The sequence below is a fragment of the Elephas maximus genome, chromosome 2, assembly GCF_024166365.1.
Source record: "Elephas maximus indicus isolate mEleMax1 chromosome 2, mEleMax1 primary haplotype, whole genome shotgun sequence".
In the NCBI taxonomy this organism is placed as follows: Eukaryota; Metazoa; Chordata; class Mammalia; order Proboscidea; family Elephantidae; genus Elephas; species Elephas maximus.
The window spans coordinates 226,547,745-226,572,518 of NC_064820.1; the positions used below are offsets into that span (position 1 = coordinate 226,547,745).

The 24,774-nt window shown below is 52.1% G+C and overlaps 1 protein-coding gene across 3 annotated transcripts in view; it reads left to right on the forward strand.

Annotated features, from left to right (window-relative positions):
• The first annotated feature begins 5,717 nt into the window (after positions 1–5,717).
• Positions 5,718–24,774, forward strand: part of PDE9A (phosphodiesterase 9A) — a 148,067-nt gene continuing 129,010 nt past the window's right edge. For 2 of the 3 annotated variants that reach the window (XM_049874947.1, XM_049874948.1), the window contains exon 1: positions 6,144–6,334. In XM_049874947.1, coding sequence (XP_049730904.1) covers positions 6,266–6,334 — 69 coding nt within the window. In that variant the 5' untranslated portion in view covers positions 6,144–6,265. Of the gene's footprint in view, positions 5,801–6,143; positions 6,335–24,774 lie in introns of those variants that run through there. The other variant, XM_049874949.1, reaches the window with a different exon arrangement.

The window sequence follows — 24,774 nt, forward strand, 5'->3', positions numbered from 1 at the left end:
TTCAAACTGCCAACCTTTCAGTTAGCAGCCAAGCTCTTAACCATTGCGCCATCAGGGTTCCAACAACAAGAACAGTGTACTCTAAACCCTTTTATCAAACTCCTGTTCAGTTCCTTGTATGTTGTAAGCACTTACATTTTTCTTGTTTGGCAAGTTGATTTTGTTCCCCCTGGTTCAGAAGAGCTGGCAAAAGAGGAGATTGGATTCTCTTCAGACAAGTCATTAAAACATGAGAATACCAATTAGAGCTGAGAGAGAACTGTCTGAGGATATCCCCCACCCCAGGATGTGGTGTGGCAGCATCCCCCGACCCATTTCTTTCACCCACTCAGTCCTGTGGGCTGCAGGGTACTGCAGCTGGAAGATGATGCTGCCTCTGGGAGCTGCACCTGGGAGCTGCTGGTCATACGCCAAGATGCTTTGCATGGCTCTGGCCCTCTCCATGCCTTTAAGCACACCTCTAGACTTTCCTGGAGGGCTCCAACCTTTCTTCCCAATCTCGGCTCATTGGAGGAAGCCCATTGGAGGACAGGTATAGACTCCTCTCTTCCTCCTCACTGGTACTTTCCTCTTTTCTGCTGCAGATGGTGAGCTGGCGTAGGCCCCAGAACCAGCAGCCAGCATTCTGTCCTGTGGTCTAGGCCCTTTGTCTTATAGCCATCTAGTGCTGCTATAGCAAAAATACCACAAGTGGATGGCTTTAACAAAGAGAAATTTATTTTCTCACAGTCTAGGAGGCTAGAAGTCCAAATTCAGGGTATCAGCTTCAGGGGAAGGCTTTCTCTGTCGGCTCTGGAGGAAGGTCCTTCTCATCAACCTTCCCCTGGACTAGGAGCTTCTCCATGCAGGAACCCTGGGTCCAAAGGACGGGCTTTGCTCCCGGCACTGCTTTCTTGGTGGTATGAGGTCCCCTTGTCTCTCCACTTGCTTCTCTCATTTATATCTCAAAAGAGATTGACTTAAGACACGATTTAATCTTGTTGATCTCATCAGTATAACTGCCACTAATCCATCTCATTACATCATAGTGACAGGATTTACAACACATAGGGAAATCACATCAGATGACAAAATGGTGGACAATCATACAATACCGGAATCATGATCTAGCCAAGTTGACAGATATTTTGGGTGGACACAATCCAATCCATGACACCCTTCTTCATGGATCTGCCCCAATAATCTCCCATTTGGCTCCGATGCCTTATTTGAATTTCCCCTTTGATAAAATTACAGGCTGAGGTCTATGTATAGGAGTGAGCCCAGGTGCAGGCTGGAAGGTACCAGAAGGAACTGCAGCCCATGCAGAAGCCCTCCACGCACCGTGGCTGTGCACCTCCAGGGTCTGCTGCTTCTCTCAATCCTCCCTGGGAAATGCAGAGCAGGATCTCATGCTCTGAGGTGCGGCTCGAAAGTCTGCTACCTGTAACTTCCTCTGTGGTTATAACTCAGTCCACAAGTTCTCCAAAGACTCACAGGTCTGCACGACTCCACCCCAGGCCTCTGATCCAGGGCTCCTCACTCAGTCCCTAGCCCAGTCAGCAGAGATAGGGGGTTCTCTTGTTTTTATCTTGATTCCAAAGAATTCCATTGGCTGCACACCCGTTGGGCAGGTCAGGAAATGTACGCAGGCTGAGGATGCCAGGGATCCCCTTGGGCTGGTGTGGTGGGTGTGGAGGAGAGGCATGGAGAGAACAAAGTGAGGCTGGCTCCAGAACCTTCCCCAAAGAGGCTGCCCAGGAGGAAGGGCATAAATTCAGGCTGAACTACATTATATGAAAGGAAAGGAAAGCCAAAAATAGAAATAATGTCAGTGTAAGAAACAAGCAGATTATTCACAACAGCCAAAGTGTAGAAACAACTCGGTGTCCATTCGTAGATGAACGGGTTAACACAATGTGGTAATATACGTACAATGGAATATTACCCAGCCATAAAGAGAAGTAAGGTTCTGATACATGCCACAACATGGATGAACCTCGAAAACATCACGCTGAATGAAAGGAGCCTGGCACGAAAGGACAAATATTGCAAGACCCCTTTTGTACGAAATATCTGTCGTCGTTGCTGTTATTATGGAGTCGGCTCCAATTCTTGACAACCTTATGTATAACAGGAGGAGACATTACCTGGTCCTGAGCCATCTTCACGGTCATCGGTGAGTTTGAGCTCGTTGTTAGTGCCTGTTGCGCCAATCCATTTCACTGAGGGTTTCCCCTTGTTTTTGCTGGCCCTCTACCAAACATGGTGTCCTTTTCTAGCACTTGGTCTTGAAATATCTAGAATAGGTGAATGCGTACAGACCAAAGGAGATTAGTGGTCACCAGGGGCAGGAGGAAGAGAGGAATGGGGGGGGGGATGGAGAAAAAAGAGGAAAAGTTATGGTTTCTTGTTTCTTTTTTGCAGTCCAAGGAGAAGGTAATTGGAGCTGTTTGATCTTTCCTTGAAATCAATCAAACTTGAGCTTGAGTTTTACCAGACTTACTAATAACAGTAATAAAAAAGTAATATTTCCTGGGGGGGGGGAAGAAATGAGCAGAAATGAAAGACCGAAACAGCCTCTAAATTGGACTCAGAGTCCAATCACTTCTCAACACCCTGGTCCAAGCCACCCTTGCGTCTTCATCCATTATTCCAACAAGCTCCTCACCCATCACCCTGTGGCGGCCCTGCCCCCTTCAGCCCATTCTCCACCGAGTGGCCAGGGGAATCCTGCTAAAACTCCAGCCAGACCCTGTCCCTTGTCTGTTCAACACCCTGCAAGGGGAAGTCCTGTTACTTATATGTCGGACAAGAGGCTCTGCCAGCTGTCGCCTCTGACCATGCCTCCTACTGCTGTCCCCCAGCTGTGGACTCCCTCCCTCCACTCCAGCCACTCTGGCCTCCTGGTGCTCACCCTCCAGCCCCAGGACCTTGGCAGGGGCTTCCCCTTTGATACAATGTTCTTCCCTCGGTGTATACAGGTTCCTTGCCCTGTTACCTCCTTCGAGTCTGCTCCTATGTGACCTTACCCCTGGCCACTCTTAAAACTTCGTCTCCCACACTCCGCCTTTTGTATCCCTCTCCACAGTGCGATTTTTCTTCCTTGCACTAATTACCACCTAGCATTGTTACATGTTGTATGTCTTTATCCTGTGTCTTATCTGTCCGCCCCACTGAAAAGCCAGCTGCTCACGGGCAGGGATTTTTGTTGATTTTGCTCACAATCGTGTCCCCAGTACCTAGAACAGTACCCAACCCCAAACCCAACCCACCACCACGGCTTCAATTCCAGCTAACCTTACGTGTTACAGAGTAGAACTGCCCTCCATTAGATTTTCAGGGCGCTAATCTTTACAGACGCAGATCACCAGGCTTTTCTTCCATGGCTCCGCTGGGTGGGTTTGAACCACCAACACTTCGGGTGGCGGTTGAGAGCAAAGCATTTGCACCACCCAGGGACCTTGCGTTAAGGGCAGAAATTTTTGTTTATTGTGTTCACTATCCTGTCCCCAGTCCCTAGAACAGCACCCAACACACAGTCAGGGAATCGTTGATGAACAGAAGAACCGTGGCTCCATACAGAACCAGGGTCATAGCGCATGTCTTCTCTTTGGGGCAGCAGTGGCTGTCTGCTAGATTGAATACCATTATACGGCAATTATAGAAAGGAATGTTACTTGGAATACACAGCCAGCCAGGCCCGAAGGAGGACACTAGGTCAGGGCTTGGGGCACGCCCAGGGTCATAAATCTGCACCCGTCTATTTCTGCTAAGTCACCCTGCACAGTCATACCCCACGTTTGGGCCCTCATCTTTCTGGGGAATCTAGCAGGAAATGGGAGCCCTGATAGGACAATGGTTAAGGGCGCAGCTGCTAACTGGAAGATCGGCGATTCAAACCCACTAGTTGCTCCATGGAAACCCTGGTGGTATAGTGGTTAAGTGCTATAGCTGCTAATCAAAGGGTTGGCAGTTCAAATTCACCAGGCGCTCCTTGGAAACTCTACAGGGCAGTTCTACTCTGTCCTATAGGGTCGCTATGAGTCGGAATCGACTCAATGGCACTGGGTTAGTCACTCCATGGGAGAAAGATGTGGCAATCTGCTTCCGTAAAGATTTACAGCCTAGGAAACCCTCTGGGGCAGCTGTACGCTGTCTTATAGGATCGCTATGGGTCAGAATTGACTCGATGGCAATGAGTTTTTGTTTCTTTTCTTTTTTTTTTTTTTGTTTAGGAGGAAATGATTTGAGATGATAAGACAAGAGGACAATATCTGGAGAATTAGCAGACATCTAGCTGATAAGCCTTCTGCCAGGCTGTGAGGACGCCATGCTGGCAGCACAGGAAACACCAAGAGTGTAGCCACTGGACTAGCCCAAGTGCTCCAGAGCATTTGACAATGAAATTGAACTATAATAATAGTGTTTGATAGAATTTTCTTGGAACACATTGTCACAATTGTGAGTCAGGTGGCCAGCTGTAATCCCCTAATTGGGTTCTCCCCTACTTTGAAAGCCCACTGGGCTGCTTCCTTCAAGCCCCTGTCATATGTAAAGAAAAACTCATGGAGCCCAAGCTATGGCCTCACACCTCCCTCTCCCCCACCAGCTGGAGGCATGGGCCCAACTAAACCAGTTCCCGTGGACCCCATAGTGAAACTGTACCCATAGGGTTTTCATGAATGTAATCTTTTGGAAGCAGATTACCAGGCCTTTGTTCCAAAGTGCTTCTGGGTGAGTTCAAATCGCCAACTTTTTGGTTAATAGACAAGCATTTAACATTTGCACCACCCAGGGACACCAGAGGCGTGGCCAGGGTGGCCAAACTACTGTCATTCTTGGAGGGCACCTTCCCCCCCCATCAGAGCAGTGTTGGATCCAGCATGGGGGACAAAAAAGGACATGAGGACTGTCCAAAGGCTGAGGACACCTTACAATGATGACTCACCCTCTTGGACAGGAGGGAGCTGGCGCCTGCTCTAAAGAAGTTCCCGCTTTCCCAGGGCTTCAGCCCTTACCAGGGCTCCAGGGGAGGAGGCTGTAAAGCCAATGGCTGTCCACCAGGGGGCGGCCGGTACGGCCAGAGAAGGGAAGAGCAGTGACCATTGGCCATGGGATCAGCCCCAGAGGCCCCCAAAGGAGCAGCCCCGGGTTAGGGAGGAGCCGGTGTGCACCAGGTACTCTCAATATGCAAAATGCAGACACCCAAAGAATGAAAAGTGGTGGTTGGAATGCATTTAGATCTAATCAGAACGTTCTCCCAGCTGGTTTCAACTCCACTTCCAAACAGCGGGCACTGAAAGCCCTAAATGCATTTATTACTCTCCAGCTTGTCCCCACTGAGAACAGGGGACCACGAAGACAGCTCCCACTTCGACCTACAGGTTGGAAGATGCCTGAAGTCGCTCCTTGTCGCCCCTGCTGTCCCCACACTCCCAGCAGCAATTCACAAAGGGGCCGGAGAGGGGTCGACAGTGCTGAAACCAGCAGCTACTTTGTGGCTGGGTCGTCCTCGGCCAGCTACAAAGCACAGACATAAAACTGCCATTTCAGCTCCCAGTGCAGCAGGCTCTCAAGCCCTGGCGTGTACAGAAAGCTCGGGGGCGTGGGGGGAGGACGTGGCGAATGAGAGGAACTTTTCCGTTTCCTATTCGAATTAAGCGAGCATGACAATCGCAGCGGGGAGAGGCGCAACCTAGGGGAATTGCCCTATTGCTCACCCGGGCTCCCTGAGCACCAAACGCAGCGGCTGCTCAGGGGCTCCCCTCTCAGCCCAATGCTTGCGGACTGCTGACCAACGGTGGGAAGGTGACCAAAGGTGGGAAGGTGACCAGAGTCAGTGGGAAGCTGACTTGTCACTGTCCCCAAGGCGTCAGGAGTCAGAGGGAGTCGAGGGGGTTGTGCCCAAATGTTGGGGGGAGGGTGACAGTAGTGAATTGAAAAGGGAGGAAGGAGCGGGGAGGGAGAAGGGAGAGTGGGAGGAGGAGAAAGGGCGGGAGAGAAGGGTGCAGAGCGAAGCGGAGAGGAGGAGGGCGCGCAGGGAGGGAGAGGAAGAGGAGGGAGGGAGGCAGCGGCGGGGGCGCCGGAGCCGGGCGGCCGGAGGAGGCGGCGGCGCGCGGCGGTGGCCTCGGTGCGCACGGGTGCGCAGCGTTGGCGGCCGGCTCGGGTTGGCTGGTGGCCGCGTCCTGCCCCGCCCGCACCGCCTCCCTCCCCTCCCCCTCCCGGCCGGCGGCTGGCAGCGAGAAAGTCCGTGAAAAGTCCAAGTGCAGCCGCTCGCTGCAGGATGGGCTCCGGCTCCTCCAGCTACCGGCCCAAGGCCATCTACTTGGACATCGATGGCCGCATCCAGAAGGTAGCCCCCGCGCCTTCCTCCCCGCTCGTCCTCGTCTTCCCCGCCGCCCCTGACGCTCGGCGGGCGCCCCCCGCTGTGCCCAGCCTGCGGCGTCCCCCCCCAGTGCCCTCTCCCGCAGGGCCGCGCGGTGGGGTCGGGGGGCGGAGGGGGGTGGGCGGGAAGGCCGCCTGTCGGTGAGTCGGTCCGCGCGTCGGTAGGTCCGGCGCTGCGGCCTCCTGCGCTGCGAGGCACGCGCGGATAACTTCGGCCGGGGGAGCCACGGGGCAGGTGTCCCCACGCTCAGGCTTCCACCTTCTCCCAGGGATAAGGTGCGCCACCCAAAGGGACGGTGTTCTTTTTTTTTTTTTTCCATTTCGTGGGCAGAGCTTTCTTTTTAAAAACCACAAAAGGCTGAGATTTTACATTCACGGCTGTCACGTAAAGCCTTTAATTTCCGGTGAAAGGACCCCGAGAGCAGGCCTACCCCACCTCCCCTCCCAGCCGCGGGCCGGCCTGCAGGGCAGCCCCGTGTGTACCGGCCACCGAGGGGGGTCCCGGCCGCCCAGGACCTTCCTGTGCATTCTCGGGAGCAGGTGCTTCGGGGCGGGGCTGGCCCAGCATGGAGCAGGTCGCGGCCCTGCAGGGGGTCAGCGCTGACCCCTCCCGGCGGGTCTACCTCCTGCCCGCCCCCCTCCCCAGAGGCTGTGGTGGTCGCTGGTCCTGTTCTGCGGCTCATCTGGCTTGTCCTTGGAGGTATGAGGTATGAAGTCCTGTATCCTAACCAACTTGTGTCCCGCAGGAGAGGGGCCCACGGCAGACCCCTTTATCTGTGGCCCCTCCTTCTAAGCCTCTTTCTTGGACCCTGGCTTCATATTGGGAAGGGGCAACAGGAAAGCTGATGGAGGGCCCTTTCGCTCCCCCTGAGTCCCTGGAGAAAAGCCCATGGGAGGACATTGCTCCCAACCGAGGTGGACTTTTCAGGGATGCCCTAAAACTGCTGATTCTCCCCAAGTGAAGGAGGCCAGCTAGAGAGATGTCCCCTCCAGCCTCAGAGTGGCACCACCAGGTTCAGACCGCCGGGTCTCAGAGGCACAGACAGCCTCTGCTGTGGAGAGATTTAAGCCACCAACCGCCCCTCACCCCATCCCCAAGCTTGATTTCATGAAAGGAAAAGTATGGACCTCTCTCCCACCCCCCATAGCCAGCCCTGGTTGCTGTGGAGTCTGTTCCAACTCATGGCGATCCCTTGCGTGTTAGGGTAGAACTGTGCTCTGTAGGGTTTTCAGTGGCTCATGTTTTGGAAGTAGATCGTCAGGCCTTTCTGTTAGCAGCTGAGCGTGTGAACCTTTGTTCCCACCCAGGGACTCCTTCATTCCTAGAACCAGCTCTAATAGAGTCAGGTAACTTGGAGCTGGGAGCACTCAAGTCAGGTGGGCCACCCTTCTCATTTCATTAGCGTTGATCAGTCAGTCAATGGCAGACACAGGACTAGACCGGGTTCCCTGACTTCCAGGACCAGGCACCTGGGCTGCCAGGAGCTTAACAACCTCCATTCTCTCACAAGGGCAGGAAGGGGGTGGGGGTTGTGATGAATATTTTCCTGCACACTCACCCACACACACACATATTCGCTCACACGCAGGCACATACACGCACTCATAGACACACACAGGACACACTCCCACACACACACACCCCACTTCTCCCACCCCACCAGCTGAGAATTTATCAGGCTCTCTTATTAAGAAAAAAAAAAAAGATAAGACTTTGGCAGTCGGTGAAACAGAAGCCAGCCCTGTCCATGCACTTCCTGAGGACCTCCCAGGGGACGCTCACATGGCAGTGGGTGGGAAGTGGGAGAGCTGGGCTTGAGAGGGCGGAGGGGAGGGCTGGGTCTGGCCACACCGCGGTCATTGTGGCCAGGTGGTTTTCACAGTGGACAGACTGAGTTGGCCTGGCCTCCTGGAAGGCAGCCCTGCAGGCTAGTCCTGGGAGAGGGCGGACACCTGCGCGTGGGAGGGAAGGACATGGCTTGGGGAGGGGGCGAGTCTGATGTTGAATCACAGCTCCCCACTTTCCGACATCTTGAGCAAGTTCCTCGGTGTTTCTAAGCCAGCAGTTCTTAGACATCGGTGATCTTAGCAGGAATCCTAATAAAACCCTTACAGACTGTGGGGAGGAGTCAAGGAGATAATGTAAATAGTCCTGAAAGACGAGGAACACAATGGGCTTGATTCTCTCTATTCCAGAAACACCCTTTAGCTGATACAAATAGACCAAAACCAAACCAAACCCAGTGCCGTTGAGTTGATTCTGAATCCATAGAGTTTCCAAGGAGCGCCTGGTGGATTCAAATTGCCGACCCTTTGATTCCCAGCCGAAGCACTTAACCACTACGCCACCAGGGTTTCTGACACGAACAGAGAAGGAGGCAAACCGTGGTCTTTATACCTCTGCCCTCTCTATAACTCTTACTGCTTGTTCTTGACCTTGCCCTTGCCATCTGCCCTCTGCTCTCAACACTGTTGGGGTGGGCAGAGCCCGACATTTAGTCCTGGTTAAGAGCTGGGCCATTTGGGGCTTCCAGCACATGCTGGAAAACGACCCCCACTCCTTCACAGCCTCCACACCCGCAGCACTGAGGACTTAATATTTCTCGGCCAAGACACTTTCAGTACTGCTGTCATTGCTGCGTCTCCTTCTCTTAAAGACCCAGGCTCTGGGTTTCTGAGGCCCGTTCCCAGCATCCCAGGCATCTCCTCCCTCCCTTTTATCCACCCCATCTCCTTCCCATTAGAGACCATAGAAGCAAATCCACATTGCTTTCCAAGGAGAAACCTAAAAAACCGGTTGCCATTGAGTCGATTGCGACTCGTGGCAACCCCATGTGTGTCAGAGTAGACATGTGCTTCATGGGGTTTTCTTGGCTCTGATCTTTATGGACACAAATAGCCAGGCCTTTCTTTCGTGGTATGCCGAATGGGCTCAAATTGCCAATCTTTAGGTCAGTAGTTGAGTGTCAACCCTTCGTGTAACCCAGGGACCTTTCCAAGGAGAAAGCAGCAAAGCTTTCTGCCACTTGTGTTGTCATGCTGCCTGGCTGTCAGTCATGGTACAGGGGGTTGAAGGCTCCTGTACTATCTGTGCTCCTTGTCCCTTGGTCATCCCATTGCTGGCCATCTCACCCTTCCCCCAGCAAGTGGAAAGATGGGGGTGGGGGAAGAGAACATGCAATACAGCGGCCTCTGGATATGCCCTCTGCTGCAGCAGACCGTGGGGGGAGGCCTAAAGTTGATGGCAGGGAGGTGGGCTGGAAGTGCCAGCGTATCCCCTGCCTGGGGACTGGCTGATGATGAGAATTTCAGGGAACTTAGAAAAAGTGCCTCAGCTTCCTTGGCAGCTGATTCAATGCCTCTTTTAAAGAAGAAAACTCCAGGTTCACACAGGGTCACACCACCTGCCCAGGGCACAAAGTGGCGACCAGCAGTAGGGGCTTGGTGGATCCACGTGTCACCATGATGGACCAGTTTCCCATCCTGAGGGTTTTCCTGGAGCTTGTGGGGACGGATCTCAGAGAGCTGATGTGGCCCGTCCCCCTGAGTCTGCGCAGGGCTCTGGGTGTCTGGAGGCATGTTCCCCAGGGGCCTGCAGACCGAGATTCCACTCCCAACCCCTCCACTACCCTCGCTGTGCCCTTGGATTGGTGACTTAAGCTCTGAGCCGCTGTTTTCTTAGCTGTGAAATGGGCGTGATAGTAGTACAGCTTGTTGTAAAAATTAAGCAGAATAAGGTGAACCACATAGTCGGTTACCCGAAAAGTGTCTGGTGAGCACCCACTATGGGCTGAGGTCTGGGACCCAGTGTGAGGCTGACACTCAGGATGCTCAGTTAGTGCCCAGTGAGCAGTGGCCGCTTTCAGACTGACCCCGTAGCCTGAGCCAAGCACTGGCGTGCACCAGGGGACAGGAGTAGCGCTCGGTGGCCATTGTTTCAGGGTTTGCTGTGATGGCACAGGGGCACAGCCGGGCCTGGGGCTGGGCGGGAGAGCCCGGGGCATCCCCACGCATAGGCCTGGTGAATAGGTTTCCCTTCCTCTATGAAGACCAGCTTTGTGGGGAAGGAGCCCTTTACACAGAGTGGGTAGCGAATGGAATGTTCTAAGTTAGGAACTGCTGAGTGGTCAGGGGAACAGCCTCCCCCAGCAGGCAGCGTCTCCGCACACCTGTCTCATACCAACTGCTCCTCTACCTGCCCGGGAGTGAAGATTAGGGCTTGACGTCCCTCTTTTCTCCCCACCCTGGCACCAAGTGAAACCCTCCCCCTCCCCTGCATCTGATCACTCAGATGAACTTTGGAAGGAGGAGACTGAGGGAGAGGAACTGGCAATCCCCAAACCTGGAGAGTTGGGAATGTCTGCTCGAGAAAGACTCCACTCTAGAAGCTGGGCATCCACTACCTTTGCCCAGACAGGTTTTTCCCTAGTCTGGGGAGCCCCTGGAAACTCTAGTGGCACAGTGGTTAAGAGCTACGGTTGCTAACCAAAAGTTTGGCAGTTCGAATCCACCAGGCACTCCTTGGAAACCCTATAGGGCAGTTCTACGCTGCCCTATAGGTTGCTATGAGTTGGAATCGACTCAATGGCGATGGGTTTGGCTTTTTTACAGATTGGCGAGCCCCTGGCATCAGCACCTGCTCAGAGAAAAGTGTGCTGAGCTGCAATGCCTCAGGGGTTATGGGGATGATTAGGATGCAGTTGGCATCAGGGGGTTTTGGGGGCTCCTGCCAGGTGGAACACCAGGCTTGGGTGTGCCAACCTTCCAAATGAGCCCAGAATGAGGCCTTGCAGAACCCTCAGCCCAGCCCTTGGCTTGGGTTTGGTGAGAGCCACATCCAGGCAGTGCTGAATACCCAGAAGCTTGAGAGACCCATTGACAGGAAAGTTCTCATTAGTGCAGTCTCCATGAGCCTAGTGGCACCCTCAAGACAAGGACCTTTGTCATCGTATTTTGCCAAGGCCCGCTCTGCATTCTTATTCCAGCTTGCTCTTTGGCTGGAACCTAGGTCTTAATAAATAAACAGCGGCTTGAGTTTTTCTACGTCCCTTGGTGGTGCAAATGATTACCACATTCAACTGCTAACCAAAGGGTTGGAAGTTCAAGTCCACCCAGAGGTGCCTTGGAAGAAAGGCCTGGCAATCTATTTCCAGAGAAATCAGCCATTGAAAACCCTATGGAGCCCAGTTGTATGCTGACACACATGGGGTCGCCATGAGTAGGAGTCAACTGGACAGCAACGGGCTTGCCTTTTTTGGTTTGGACTTTTTCTAAGCTGTTTCTACTCTAAAACAAGGAAACACACGAGAAAGGCAAAAAAGAGAAGGGCGGCTCAAATGCAGCAAACACTGCTCCTACTGCTTACGATTTGCCCTCCGTGATAAGCGGGACCTAGGGCTGTCCCTTCTGGCTCGAGCCATGCTTTTATGCTCAGCTGCTGGCCGGAGGCCTATGGGGCTCCGGCCTCTGGCCCAGCCTGGCCCTGTTCCGACTGGGATCAAGGCCGTCCCCGTGGTGTTGACCATGTGGCACGTCCTCTGAAGCTGGCACTTAGCCTTCCAGGCCTGCCTAGCCCCTGACCTGTGCTGCCGCCTCCCCTGGGATGTTCCTCCTGGCCTCCCTCCCTGCCCTGAATGTCGCCAGGCCTGGAAGCCTCCCTCCACACGGCCCATTCCTCCCTGTTTTTCCTTGCCTGCCTCAGGCCCTGTGTCCTCTGAGGGGCTTCTGGCTCACTGCCTTGATTAATTATAACTTTTGCCACAAACAGGAACAGGCGTCTCCAACATGCCCCTCTTCTTCAGGTGACTCCCATCTTCTATTTTCGAAGAGTCCATCTGTGCCTTGTCCAGCTGTTCTGCCACCCTGGTTGTGGGCTCCATTCACCTCTCCTACAGTGTGTCTGTTTCTGCCACCTAGTCTTTGACTTTAAAATGTGTGCCCTGTGTGGCCCCCACACTCATAGCGTCCTCTTCCTGTAGGCTGGATAGAGTGTTGCTCATTTATAATTTATGGCTATACAGGCAGTGCAACTTTGGCGGTTCGAACCCACCTAGCAGTGCCACATAAGAAAGGCCTGGCGATCTGGTTTTGTAGGATTTCAGCCAAGAAAACCCTATGGGGCAGTTCTACTCTGCCACACATAGGGTTGCCGTCGGTCAGAACCAACTCAACAGCAATGGGTTTGGTTTTTTGGGTTTATACCACGGGCAAGGCTGACCCATCTCAGGTTCTCTCGGCTTGGGCACTGCTGCTCCGTCCCCCTCTTTGCCATGGGGATAGCAGCTCTCCTAGCCATCTTCGCCAGTTCCAGTATAATCCCTTTATCTGCCTCTTACGTGTTTATAATTTAAGATCCTCAAGCAGATATTGAAACGATATAAATTAATTCCAACCGAGGGAAGTTAGAGAAGGGGACCATCCCACACCCTTTCAGGATTTCCTGCGTTGCTGATGTGTGTGTGAGTGTGTGGTAAAAATACATATATAACCCAACATGTGCTAATTCAACATTTTTTCACATGCACATCACCGACGTTGATTACATGAATTATGGTGCCCAGCGATCACCCATCTCCATTGTCCAGTTTCCCATCACCTTTGTGATTTTTGTTTCTTTTTCAACAAGCAGATTGCTCCTATGCGCCTAACGGCAGGAGAGTCTGTCCAAATAAAGACTGTGTGGAAACAGGGTCTCTCTGAAGTTTGCCTCCAGCCATTTTCCCTGCTTCTAGCCCCAGAGTGCTGAGAAGCTGGGGAGCTGCTGTTTTTCTATCTGCTGGGCCTAGAGCCCTCTCAGAAGTCCCTGGGTGGCGCAGAGAGTTTGCACTCGACTATTAAACTAAAGTTGGTTCAGACCCACCCAGCAGCACCAGGGAAGAAAGGCCAGGCGATCTGCTTCCAGAAAGATCACAGCCAAGAAGCAGTTCTACTCTGTCACACGTGGGGTGGCCATGAGTTGGAGTCTACTCAGTGGCAATGTGTTTGTTTTTTGGTTTGTGTTTGTGTTTTTGTTTGCAAACCTCTCAATCAGACATCTTCAACAGCCACAGGTCTTAGATGGGGTGGCTGGAGGCTTGGACACCACCCCTGATGTCATCAGTGTTGACAATTAATGACATAGAGACTTCTCCCACCCGATGTAGTACGGCCCTGTCTCAGAGGGGCTGGCTGTCCCATGGACGGGTTAGAGCGTGGCACTGGGGCAGATGGCTCACTGTGTCTGGCTCTGTCGTGCCAATTGCAAAACCTGGGCCAGTTACATCACCACTTCGTGCCAACATGTCCTGCCTGTGAGTGGATGCGGTAGTGGTCACCTCATGGGTGGCTATACAGATGACCCTAAGTGACAGTCATAAGGTGCCTCAAGCAGGCTGGCACATGGGGAAAAAAAAAAAAAGCTGCAGAAATGTCACCTCTGCCTCCCACCTCCACCCCTGTTATGGACTGACTTGTGTCCACAAAAAATATGTGTTGGAATTCTAACTCCTATACCGGTGGTGGCGTAGTGGTTAAGTGCTACGGCTGCTAACCAAGAGGTCGGCAGTTCGAATCCACCAGGCGCTCCTTGGAAACTCTATGGGGCAGTTTTACTCTGTCCTATAGGGTCGCTATGAGTTGGTCGGTCGGTTGGTTTTTTTTTGGGATACCGGTGGATGTAATCCCATTTGGAAATAAGGTTTTCTTTGTTATGCTAATGAGACCATATCAGTGTAGGGTGTATCTTAAACCTCAGTGCTCGCTCCTGAGATATAAAAAGAGCAGATTAGATACAGAAGCGAGCAAGCAAAATGGGGGAGAGACAGATGCCACATGGAGCTCACCAAGGAGTCAAAGAACGCCAGGACTATGAGACGCTGAGACAAAGATTTTCCCCCAGAGCGGACAGAGAGAAAGCCTCCCAAGAGCCAGTGCCTTGAATGTGGACTTCTAAACTGTGAGACAATACTTTTCTGTTCTTTAAAAATACCCACTTGTGATATTGCGGTTACGGCAGCAGTAGCAAACTAAGACAGTTCCCTCCCGCTGCCCTGGACCTGGCAGGCACCTCTGTGTCACTTGTTCCAACACTGCCGTGAGCCCCCTGTGAATCAGAACTAGAAATGACCACAAAGAGGAAGGCCACACAGAGGCCCCTGAACCCGGGCTCCCACTGCCCTGGGCACCTTCGTCTTGGTCTAGGGGACGCACACCTGTTGGACTTGAGCCATTTCACAGCTTCCACCTCTGAGCCGTGGGCTCACCAAGGCCCACCCTGCCACAGAACCATAGGAGAGAGAGCTCGCACATTCAGGAAAGATACACAAGGGCAGAGGAAGTCTGTGACGTCCCTGTCAGAAGCTCTGTGAACTCGCCAATGGGAGGGCCCCAGTGCCCGAGATGGGTTGCCTCTGGGCACAGGCCAGCAGGAGGTGAGCAGGGGTCAGCGAGCCTTGGGTCGCAGAGAGGCTGAGCCCCAGTGCCCCACCCTGCGTTTGCTGCCTGTGGGATCACAGCACTGGCCATGCAGCTCTTTCCACCACCCAACCGCTTTCTCATTCTATCCCTCACTTACCTGGTTGCAGGTCACCTGGCCAGGCTCACCGGGTCTGAGGAATTAGAGATGGTCTCTTGGCAAGGAAGGCTTAGAGAGTCCCCAGAGAGTGAAGAGGGACCTCAAGGGCCCACCCAAACATGGTGGACAGTAGCTTCCCACCCACTGGTCCTGCCCCAGACAAGAATTCTCCCATGTGCTTGGCATTCTCCCATCTCAGTTGGACAGGCATCAGGAGGAGAGGCTGCCAGCTTAGAAACCCGCCCCTGACCATGGCATCCCTTCTGCTTCCAGAAGCTGAAATCTGGGTCCCAGAGATGGCAGCCTGGCTTGGAACGAGGCTGAGACACAGGCCACGGCCCCTTGCTCGGCTCACCAGGCTGTTTTCCTCCTGCTTCTGCGGTTTGGTGTCTGCATTGCCAACTTTTGAGAAGGTGCACACCTGAAGATAGTTTAAGATGTTGTTATTGTTAGCTGCTGTCGAGCCGGCTCTCAACTCATGGCAACTCCGTGCACGACAGAAGGAGACACTGCCTAGTCTTGCACCATTCCCATGATCAGTTGCAGATCATACTGTTGTGATCATAGGGTTTTTATTGGCTAGTTTTGGAAAGTAGATCACTAGGGCTTTCTTCCTCGTCCATCTTAGCCTGGACGCTCTCCTGAAACCTGTTCAGCACCATAGCAACATGAGTGCCTCCACTGACAGGGGGTGGTGGCTGCACTTGAGGTGCATTGGCCGGGAATCGAACCCGGGTCTCTCAAACAGGAGGCGAGAATTCTCCCACTGAACCACCACTGTCCCCTTTCAGCGTAAGGGAGTTTTTTTTTTAATCCTTTTTATTTCCTGCCTGGTCCCCTTTCCCCAGGACCACTGAACCACCAATACCCCTAAAGAGCCGTGTGCAGGAGTGAAAAACACATGGCATCTGTTTCAAGGTACATTGGGGTCTCACCATGCGGTGGGTCATCATACAAATGCATCCAGTGGCCTTCAAGGTGGCCCCAAGACATTTCCATTCTCAACAAAGTCTTTGCAGGTGAGGGTGAAGTTTACCTGCCTTGACCCCGCCCGCATCTGCCAGCCCCCGCCCCTTCCTTATAACTACCTACTCTGTCTCCTCCCCAAATCCCAACACTAACCCCTCAATGGGAGTACTCGCCCATAACAAACTCTCAGCAAACCCTGAAAACTCAGCCAAGATAATTACGAGAAGAGCCAGAACATCTCATTCTGTTTACTTTGTATTCTCCACCTGATTTTTTTAAACCTCAACCATTTTCTTATTAGGCCCTCAGTTTGCCTAGTGCAGACCTCTGCAATGGGTGTGTTACTGTGTCTTCTGAAAACCTTTGTGCGTTCCCTCACACTCTTCCCTATTGTCTGGGTCGTAGTTGTCTTAACCTAGGAAGGTTGAAGGCCTGTGGAAGTGTGATATATTGGGGTCAGGCTCGGTTACACTGAGTTCATTTGTGGGCACACTCTGATGTCATGGCTGAGAGCATCGACTTTGGGCCAGCTTTGTTTGGGTTTGAACTCAGTGGCTGTGTGACCTCGTTGGGCAAGTTGCGTACTTCCTTGTACTTCATCCGTGAAGTGGGGATGGAGGTAGTGTCTACTTCACATGCTACTGGAAGATTAGATGAGTTCATACGTGTGAGGTGCTAAGTGCTTGATAAATGTCATTATGATTATTTGTATTTATTATTTATCCATGTCACAGACTTAAGACTGGATCCCCATGGGAGCCCTGGTGGCACAGTGGTTAAGAACTTGGCTGCTAACCAAAAGGTCAGCAGTTCAAATCCACCAGCCACTCCTTGAAAACCCTATGGGGCAGTTCTGTTGTGTCCTATAGGGTCACCATGAGTCGGAATCAATGGCAATGTGGAAACCCCACTGTGTTCCCAGTGAAAAAGTGTGACACGCATGGGTTTGGTTTTGGTTTTGGGGTGTAAGTGCCTGGCTGGGAGGCCTTGCTGAGACCCCCAGATTTGCGCTCCCACCTTGGCGGGTGGTGCCACGGGCATCTCTACTGCCACTCTCTGCAGCCACTCCCTTCACAGAGCTGTGTGTGTGGGTGGCCTTGCCTGTGCTTTTGGTCTGATGACACTCTGGGACCCAGCGTTTCTCAGACTAGCCCCAGATGCACCTTCTTTCACCCATTTTCCTACACATGCCTCTCATTTCTCCCCAGTTTCAGAGCAGCGTCTGGAGAGAGATGGGGCTCTGTGGGGGCGGCCTTGAGAAAGCAGGGAGGCAGGACCACTCAGCCACAGACAGGCTTGGAGATGAAGTAGGACGAGCAGCCCTGATATTAAGTGTCCTCTGACAGCATCCCGGCGACAAGCACGGGTGCTCTCCGCTTGCATTAGGGCTTCCAGGCGTGAGGTTCATTTCCCTCTGCTGGAGGGGATGGGAGTGATACCCGCCAGCCCTTCATAATTTTGCAGGCGAAATAAACCTTGCAATGGGAACAAGCTGTGCCTGCAGAGAGTGAGGTCAGTAGCTTGCCATTCCAGCCCCGGCAGCACTGAGCTTTCTCTGTCACTTGGCTGCATATCACACCTCCCCTCAAGCCCTCAGTCCCCCCAAGGGCAGCCTGACTTGGTGTCAGTCCCAGCGGGGCTTTGTGGAAACATCAGAGCCCACGGGAGAATGGCGGGCGGTCAGTGGGATGCATCACAGCCGGTCTCCTCAGTTTACCAGTCAGTTGCTGTCAAGTTGACCTTGACTCATGGCAACTGCATGTGTGTCAGAATAGGACTGTGCTCCCTAGGGTTTTCAATGACTGGCTTTTTGGATGTAGATTGCCAGGACTTTCCTCCAAGGCACCTCTGGGTGGACTCAAACCTCTAACCTTTTGGTTATCAGCCAAGCACATTAACCATTCTTGTTATGTTATTATGTAGTAATGTCATTGTAGTTGTTGTTAGTGGCTGTTGAGTTGGCTTTGACTCCTGGCAACCTCATGTACAAAAGAATGAAGCCTTGCTCGGTCCTCTAACGTCGTCACCGCCGTTGGTATGTTTGAGTCCATTATTTCAGCCACTGTGGATTTTGAGTGCCTTCCAAAATAGGGGGTCATCTTCCAGCACTATATCTGACCATATTCAGTTGTGACCCACAGGGTTTTCAATGGCTGATTTTTTGGATGCACATTGCCAGACCTTTCTTACGAGGTACCTCTGGGTGGACTCAAACTGCCAACCTTTCAATCTGCAACAAAGTGCATTAACGGTTTGCACCACTCAGAGATTTCCTGCCTGCTTTAACCCAGAAAGTTGCCACTCAGTTTAAGCTGTCACCCTGTCGTCCTCCAAGACACCTTGGCATGGCCAAAGACCAGGTTTCAGGGCAACCAGGACAGGTCCAGATGGGGTTTGGTCCTCTCGGAGGCCTTTTTTCATCGCTGTGGCCAGTTGCACAGTGTGATGATTTATTTTGCAAGCTGAACAGTTAACAGAATTTGATGATTCAGGCTGTCTGTATCCTCGCAGCTTCTGCCTTTGGGGAATTTTTTAAACTTTTATAGCCCTTACAAGTAACAGAAAAAAGAGGCAGTGCATTCGACATTATCGTCAAGAGAACTGCAATACTCTTTCTACCTAGAATTTATATTCTCAATAACAGCTCACCCAGAGCATTGTTTATTTAAAGGCTAACTGCATGGCGGAGGCAGCGGGCGGACTGGAAATCACACTGGTAGCCCTGCTCTCAGCATCACACAGGTGCTTTGGGGAACAACTCCTCAGAGATTCCCCTCGGGGTTGTGTTATGTAAGTCTCACAGGGGAAAAGGCCAGATGGAGGGGCGGTTAAAGGTTCAAAAAATAATGGCCATTAAATGCACACAAACATTCATTGCAGCCTTATTCGTAAGAGCCAAAAGGTGGAAATGACTCAAGTGTCCACCAGCAGATGAATGGATAAACGAAATGTGGTCTATACATACTAGGGAATATTATTCAGCCAGATAGAGAAATGACATTCCAACGACACCTGCCACCACATGGATGAACCCAGAAAACATTATGCTGAGTAAAGTCAGTCGGACACAAAAGGACAAATGTTGTATGATCCCACTTATATGAAATACCTAGAAGAAGCAAATGCAAAGAGACAGCAGTAGATTAGTGGTTACCAGGGACTGGGGAGAGGAAAGAACAGGGGCATTGTTGCTTAAAGGGCACTGAGTTTCTGTTCAGGGTGATGGAAGCACTTGGAAAAGGAGAGTGATGATGGTTCTACAACATGGTGAATGTAAATAACGTCACTGACTTGTACACGTAAAAATGGCTAAAATGACAAATGTTATATATATTTACCACAGTGAAATTTTTTTTTAAATTAGAGGTCATATATGCTCCGCAATCTCTCAGTGAAGTTTCTATGTAAGCTTTAAATGCCACGCCATCACTGTGAATAACGGAAAACCCAGAGCTTAGAAGGTGCGGAACCTTCGTAAAACACGACTCTGAGAAAGTTAGGGAACACATCGCCATTCCAAGCCCTGGAGATGCGGACCTGGAGCCCACCCAGGTGCAGGGCCCCATCCTGATAAGTACCTGGGTCCCACTTAGCATGGGATGTTTTGAAGGCTGGAGTCTCTGAGTGGTGAAAAGGGTTAATGCATTCTGCTGCTAACCCAAAGGTTGGTAGTTTGAGTCCACCCAGAGGCACCTCGGAAGAAAGACCTGGTGATCCGCCGCTGAAAAATCAACCATTGAAAACCCTATGGAGCGTGGTTCTACTCTGACACACACGGGATCAGCATGAGTCTACTCTGACACACATGGGGCTGCCATGAATTGGAGTCTACTGATGGCAACTGGTTTTTTTTTTTTTCAGTTTTGAAGGCTGAACCCCAAATAGAGGAGCTGGGAGATGGCGTCTATGCCTTCATTCAGAGAGAGCCTGGTATATTCAAAAGAAGGAGGGTTTGGAGAGGGGCTTGCTACAAGGAAGCAAACTGGCGAACAGGAGGGGCACGTAGAAGAGAGGAATTTTCTCAGCAAATACTTCTTGAACCAGTGCTGGGAGGACAGGGGCGATAAAGGTGAATAGGATGGGTCCACAGCCTCAGGGAGCAGAGGCTTGCCATCGGATAGGACACGCACACTCACATACATGCACGTGCAATCATGTACATACACATATGCACGAACATGCAGGAAGCAGCATGGTGCTTCAAAGAGTGGAGAAGGGATGAGACCTGGCGGCAGAGCTGGTGAGGCTAGGACCCGCAGGTGGCCCTCCTTATGTCAGACTTGGTGGTCACGTCTCAGGCTTTACTCCCCCTGATGCCCAAAGTCTCAAGCCCCTTATCGTCACCACCCAATTTTCGAGGGGTTCCTCAGGAATGGGTTTGGTGGGTGTGGGCTAGGCACCCTAGCAGATACAGGCTGAGGTTCCAAACCTCACATGTTCTGCCTCCTTCTGCCTGCACACCTGCTCCCGGCACCCTCATCTGTTGCTGCAAAAACGGTGGTAATGAGTACCGGGCCCCATGCCTCATTTCCTCCAACTCATCTTCCATCCAACACCACCCCTCTCAAGCCTTCCTTTATGCTCTCCCCAGGGACTGGGGGCAGTTTCTGATTCAGCCTCAGTCCCTGCGGTCAGACCTCTCTAAGCCTCCAGATCAGGAGCCTGAGAGGACAATCCAGCACCAATACCCAGGGCCCCTGCAGGCATCCCCAGCACCCTACCCCTTGGAAACACCAGACTTGGCTTCTGGAAGAAAAAGCCAACAGTTTAGCAGCCGTTGGCCAACTGCGTGAACCCCCCGGGCACTGGACTAAAAATAGTGCATGGAAAGGGATCTTTTGTGGCCTCGCAGAAGGCAGAATGGTGCAGCTGTGCAGCACGTGGCACTGTGCCCTGTGGGCTATGTGACGTGGGGCATGGAGGCAGCACCGTGCCAGTCCCTGTGTGGCACTAGGGGGCCCCTGCAGCCGATGCTCCATCACAGGGAACATGCTGTGCCCCAAAAGTCCAACAGCCATGAATAGCCACCTGGATTTGCGTTGCTTGTTGCAGGGAACAATGAAGGCAAGTTGACGTTGGCCATGGCCTGGGTGGCAGGCGTTGCATGGATGAGTAGTAGGGCCAATGGGAAGGTGACTCTGGCAGTGGGGCGGGGAGGCAGGCGTGGGGCCAGCTGTAGGCTTGAGACCCCAGCCACCACACCCAGACATTTTTTTCTGGCAGGAAAAACCATGCTCAATGTTCCTAATGGAAATTCAAGGTAATTAAAAAGGACAGAAGAAGAGGAATGAAAGGGGAGAGGGAGGAAGGACTTCTCCTGACTCCCACTTTCCATCCAAGAGGAAGCTGCCCCCAGGCTCCTCCAACTCCACACAGCCAGTGGGACACAGGGCACTGTCTCTTCTCTGATAACCCCTGCTTCAGTCAAGGGGGCCGCCCTTTGCCAGGTTACCGCCACAGAGCCTCAGGGTCCCCTTGACTAACCCCACCCCCACCCCGCCTTCACTGTCACTGCGTCCTAGCGCCCGCCTTGCCAGCCACTCCCCAATCTCGTTGCACCTGCACAGGTGTTTCTCCCTGCCACCTTTCCACAGTCACCCTTGCTCTGTGGCTGCCTCCTCCCTCCCATGACATCCAGGCACATGTCTCTTTGTTAGGGATTGAGTTGTGACTCCCCAAAACACACATCAAAGTCCATACCTCTGTACCAATGAACGTGATCTTGTTTGGAAATAGGGTTTTTCTTTCGTTATCAGTTAAGTTGAACGAGGTCATACTGGAGTAGAGGATTCTAACCAACCCTAAATCCTTCTGAGTGGCATATTATGAAAGGAGGTCACAGCAGGGGAGAGGCAGACACCACGTGACCATGGAGGTGGATGTATCTACAAGCAGTAACGCAATGCCAAGGATTGCCACAGCCACCAGAAGCTCGGAGAGAGGTATGGAACAGTTCTTCTCTCAAAGCCCCAGAAGGATTCAACATGGCCGATACCCTGATTTGGACTTCTGACTTCCAGAACTGTGAGACCATACATTTCTTTAAAGCCACCCTTCTGTGTGACATTCTGTGATGGCAGCCCAAGGGAGCTCAGACACAGTAACTGTCCCCGTCCTCTTGAGGTGGTTACATCTTCCAAGTGAAGAGCATGCTGACTGTTTATCAAGTCAATTCCGGGCTCTGAAATCTAAACCAATGACCTTTTCCAGAAGGAGAAGGCGGTGTGCAGTGAGCAGTGAGTGCCAGCGGACTACACACGCCTCCTATCATTGTCATTTGACTGCATTTCTCCTTGTCTGTGAGAGTCTCCAGAGAGAGCCCTCAGAGCAGTGCTGGAGTCTGACCGTGTCTGCATCCCTTCGAGAGCATGGAGGAGTGACCCAGAAAGAACCAGAGGCCAGCTGGCTGGTTTCTGCAAGAGCCCACCCTGCTTCCAAGTGTCCTAAGTACCTGAGGACCCAAACCATCGGGTTAGTGACTCAGCATGAATGTAGAGAAAGTTCCAGAAATGTGCCAAGGATCAGCCTCCAGCTCGAGGGTCTGCATCTTCTAGGATCTGCATTCTCTCCCCTCCCCCCTCCCTTTTTTTTCTTTTTGAAAAGTGAAAACAACCATCACCCATTCCTATCTACTGGCCTCTGAAATTATAAAGTCCAGAGCCGCAGGGACCTGGAAGGCGATCAAGTCACAAAGCAGAAGATCACAGTCCAAGAGGTGAAATGCAAATGGCGTGCCCAAGGTCCCACGTCTGGTGACTGCTGACCCCTGCTCCCTGTGTCCGAGCTGTTGTCTTTTCACCACCATGCCCAACTCCACTCAGTACGTCAGGAGCACCTGGCCCCATCTGGTCACCACAGAGTGCTGCTTTGCAGAGACCACTAACAACCCCAAAGGGCTTAGCAGACTAATGGCCCATGTTATGGATTGAGTTGTGTCTTCTAAAATATGGGTTGAAATCCTAATAACTGGGGATATAATCCTGTTTGAAAATAGGGTCTTCTTTGTTATGTTAATTAGATTATACCTGAGTAGGGTGGGTTCTAAATAAAATCACTTCCGAGTTATAAAAAGAACAGAAGAGACACACAGACACGGAGACACACAGGAAGACAGATGCCATGTGAGAATCATCTACAAACCAAGGAACCAAGGAACGCCTGGGGCAACCAACAAAGAAGGAATCGACCCGGCCGAGACACTGATTTGGACTTACAGCCTCCAGAAATGTGAGAAAGTCAGTTTCTCTTTTTTAGGGCCCCCACTTGTGGTATTTGTGTTACAGCAGCACTCTGAAACTGAGACCACATGGCCACTTCCTTTTGCACAATGACGAGGCTGGATTGCGGGGGCATCCCTAAAATTCCCAGCAGCTCAGCGAGCCTGTCCATCCCGATGCCAAATGACTAGGAAAAGGGTGAAGCTACTGTGCTCCAGCAAGGGCAGACCGGTGAGGAGGTGCTGATAGGGATGGAGCTCTGGAACCTGCTTGGCTTTGTTAGTGGTTTGCAATTACTGTATGGGGGGGTTGAAAATTGTGTTTTATTTGAGGGGTGGCAAGGAAAGGAATATTGAATGAAAACATTCCCCACCCCCTTTGTCTGCCTTGTGTGTTTGTCTTGTCTCTTTAAAATGAATCAACAAAGAATGCGGCACCATAATGTGCGTGGTGTGGTTTGGAGGAACCTGCTATTGGCCACTGTTAGCGGGAGGTTGGATTTGTTTCTCAGGTTAGCAAAGGGAAGGGAATCCCAGAGGGAAGATGAAAAGAGGGAGGCAGGATGTGAAGATGTGCCCCATGTCTCAAATCTGCCTCAGACTTTCTTTGAATGGGGTCCCTGGGTGGTGCAAATGGTTAACGTGCTAGGTGCTAACTGAAAGATTGGAGGTTCAAGTCCACCCAGAAGGGCCTTGGAAGAAAGGCCTGGAGATCCACTTCTGAAAAAGCTATTGAAAACCCTGTGGAGCACAGTTCTACTCTGACGCGCGTGGGGTTGCCATGCGTTGGAGTCAACTTGACAACTGGTAGTAGTAGTGATCTCAGCTCTCAGGAGTTGCAGATTTTGTGTTTTATGCAAGGCCGGACCCCAGCAGGCGTCTCACAAGGGTCAAAGACAGTAAAGTGTTTCCAGGGTAACTCCAAAGTGCCCAGATAAGGGGACAGTGCAAACCACAAATTCCCCACGAGGTAAATGACTGCACCTTGTATAAGGGAATGAGAAGATGCATCGAATCCAACCTGAAAGAGCTGAGAGGCAAAACTCCCTGAGAGTCCTTGTGCTGCTCTCTCCTCCTAAGGCAGAGCCAACCACCTGCCGTCCCACCAAGGCCTTCTGCAGATGCCCAGATCCCCACCTGTAAGCCCACTGCCGAGAGGACTGTCTCAGTCACCTAGTGCTGCTGTAACAGAAATACCGCAAGAAGATGGCTTTAACAAAGAGGAGCTTATTCTCTCATAGTCCAAATTCAGGGCACCAGCTCAGGGGAAGGCTTTCTCTCTCTGTCGGCTCTGGAGGAAGGTCCTTGTCACCAGTTTTCCCTTGGTCTGGGAGCATCTCAGTGCAGGAACCTCAGGTCCAAAGGACGTGCTCTCCTTCTGGCACTGCTTTCTTGGTGGTATGAGGCCCCCATCTCTGCTAGCTTCTCTTTCGCTTTGTCTCTTGGAAGAAAAAAGGTGGTGCTGGCCATACCCCAGGGAAACTCCCTTTACCTTGGATCAGGGATATGACCTGTTAATCCTCTTTAACGCAAAATCATAATCACAAAATGGAGGACAACCACACAATACTGGGAATTGTGGCCTAACCAAGTTGACACGCACATTTTTTGGGGGGACACAATTCAATCCACGACAAGGACCCAGCACAGGACCTTAGTTTCCGCCCCACTG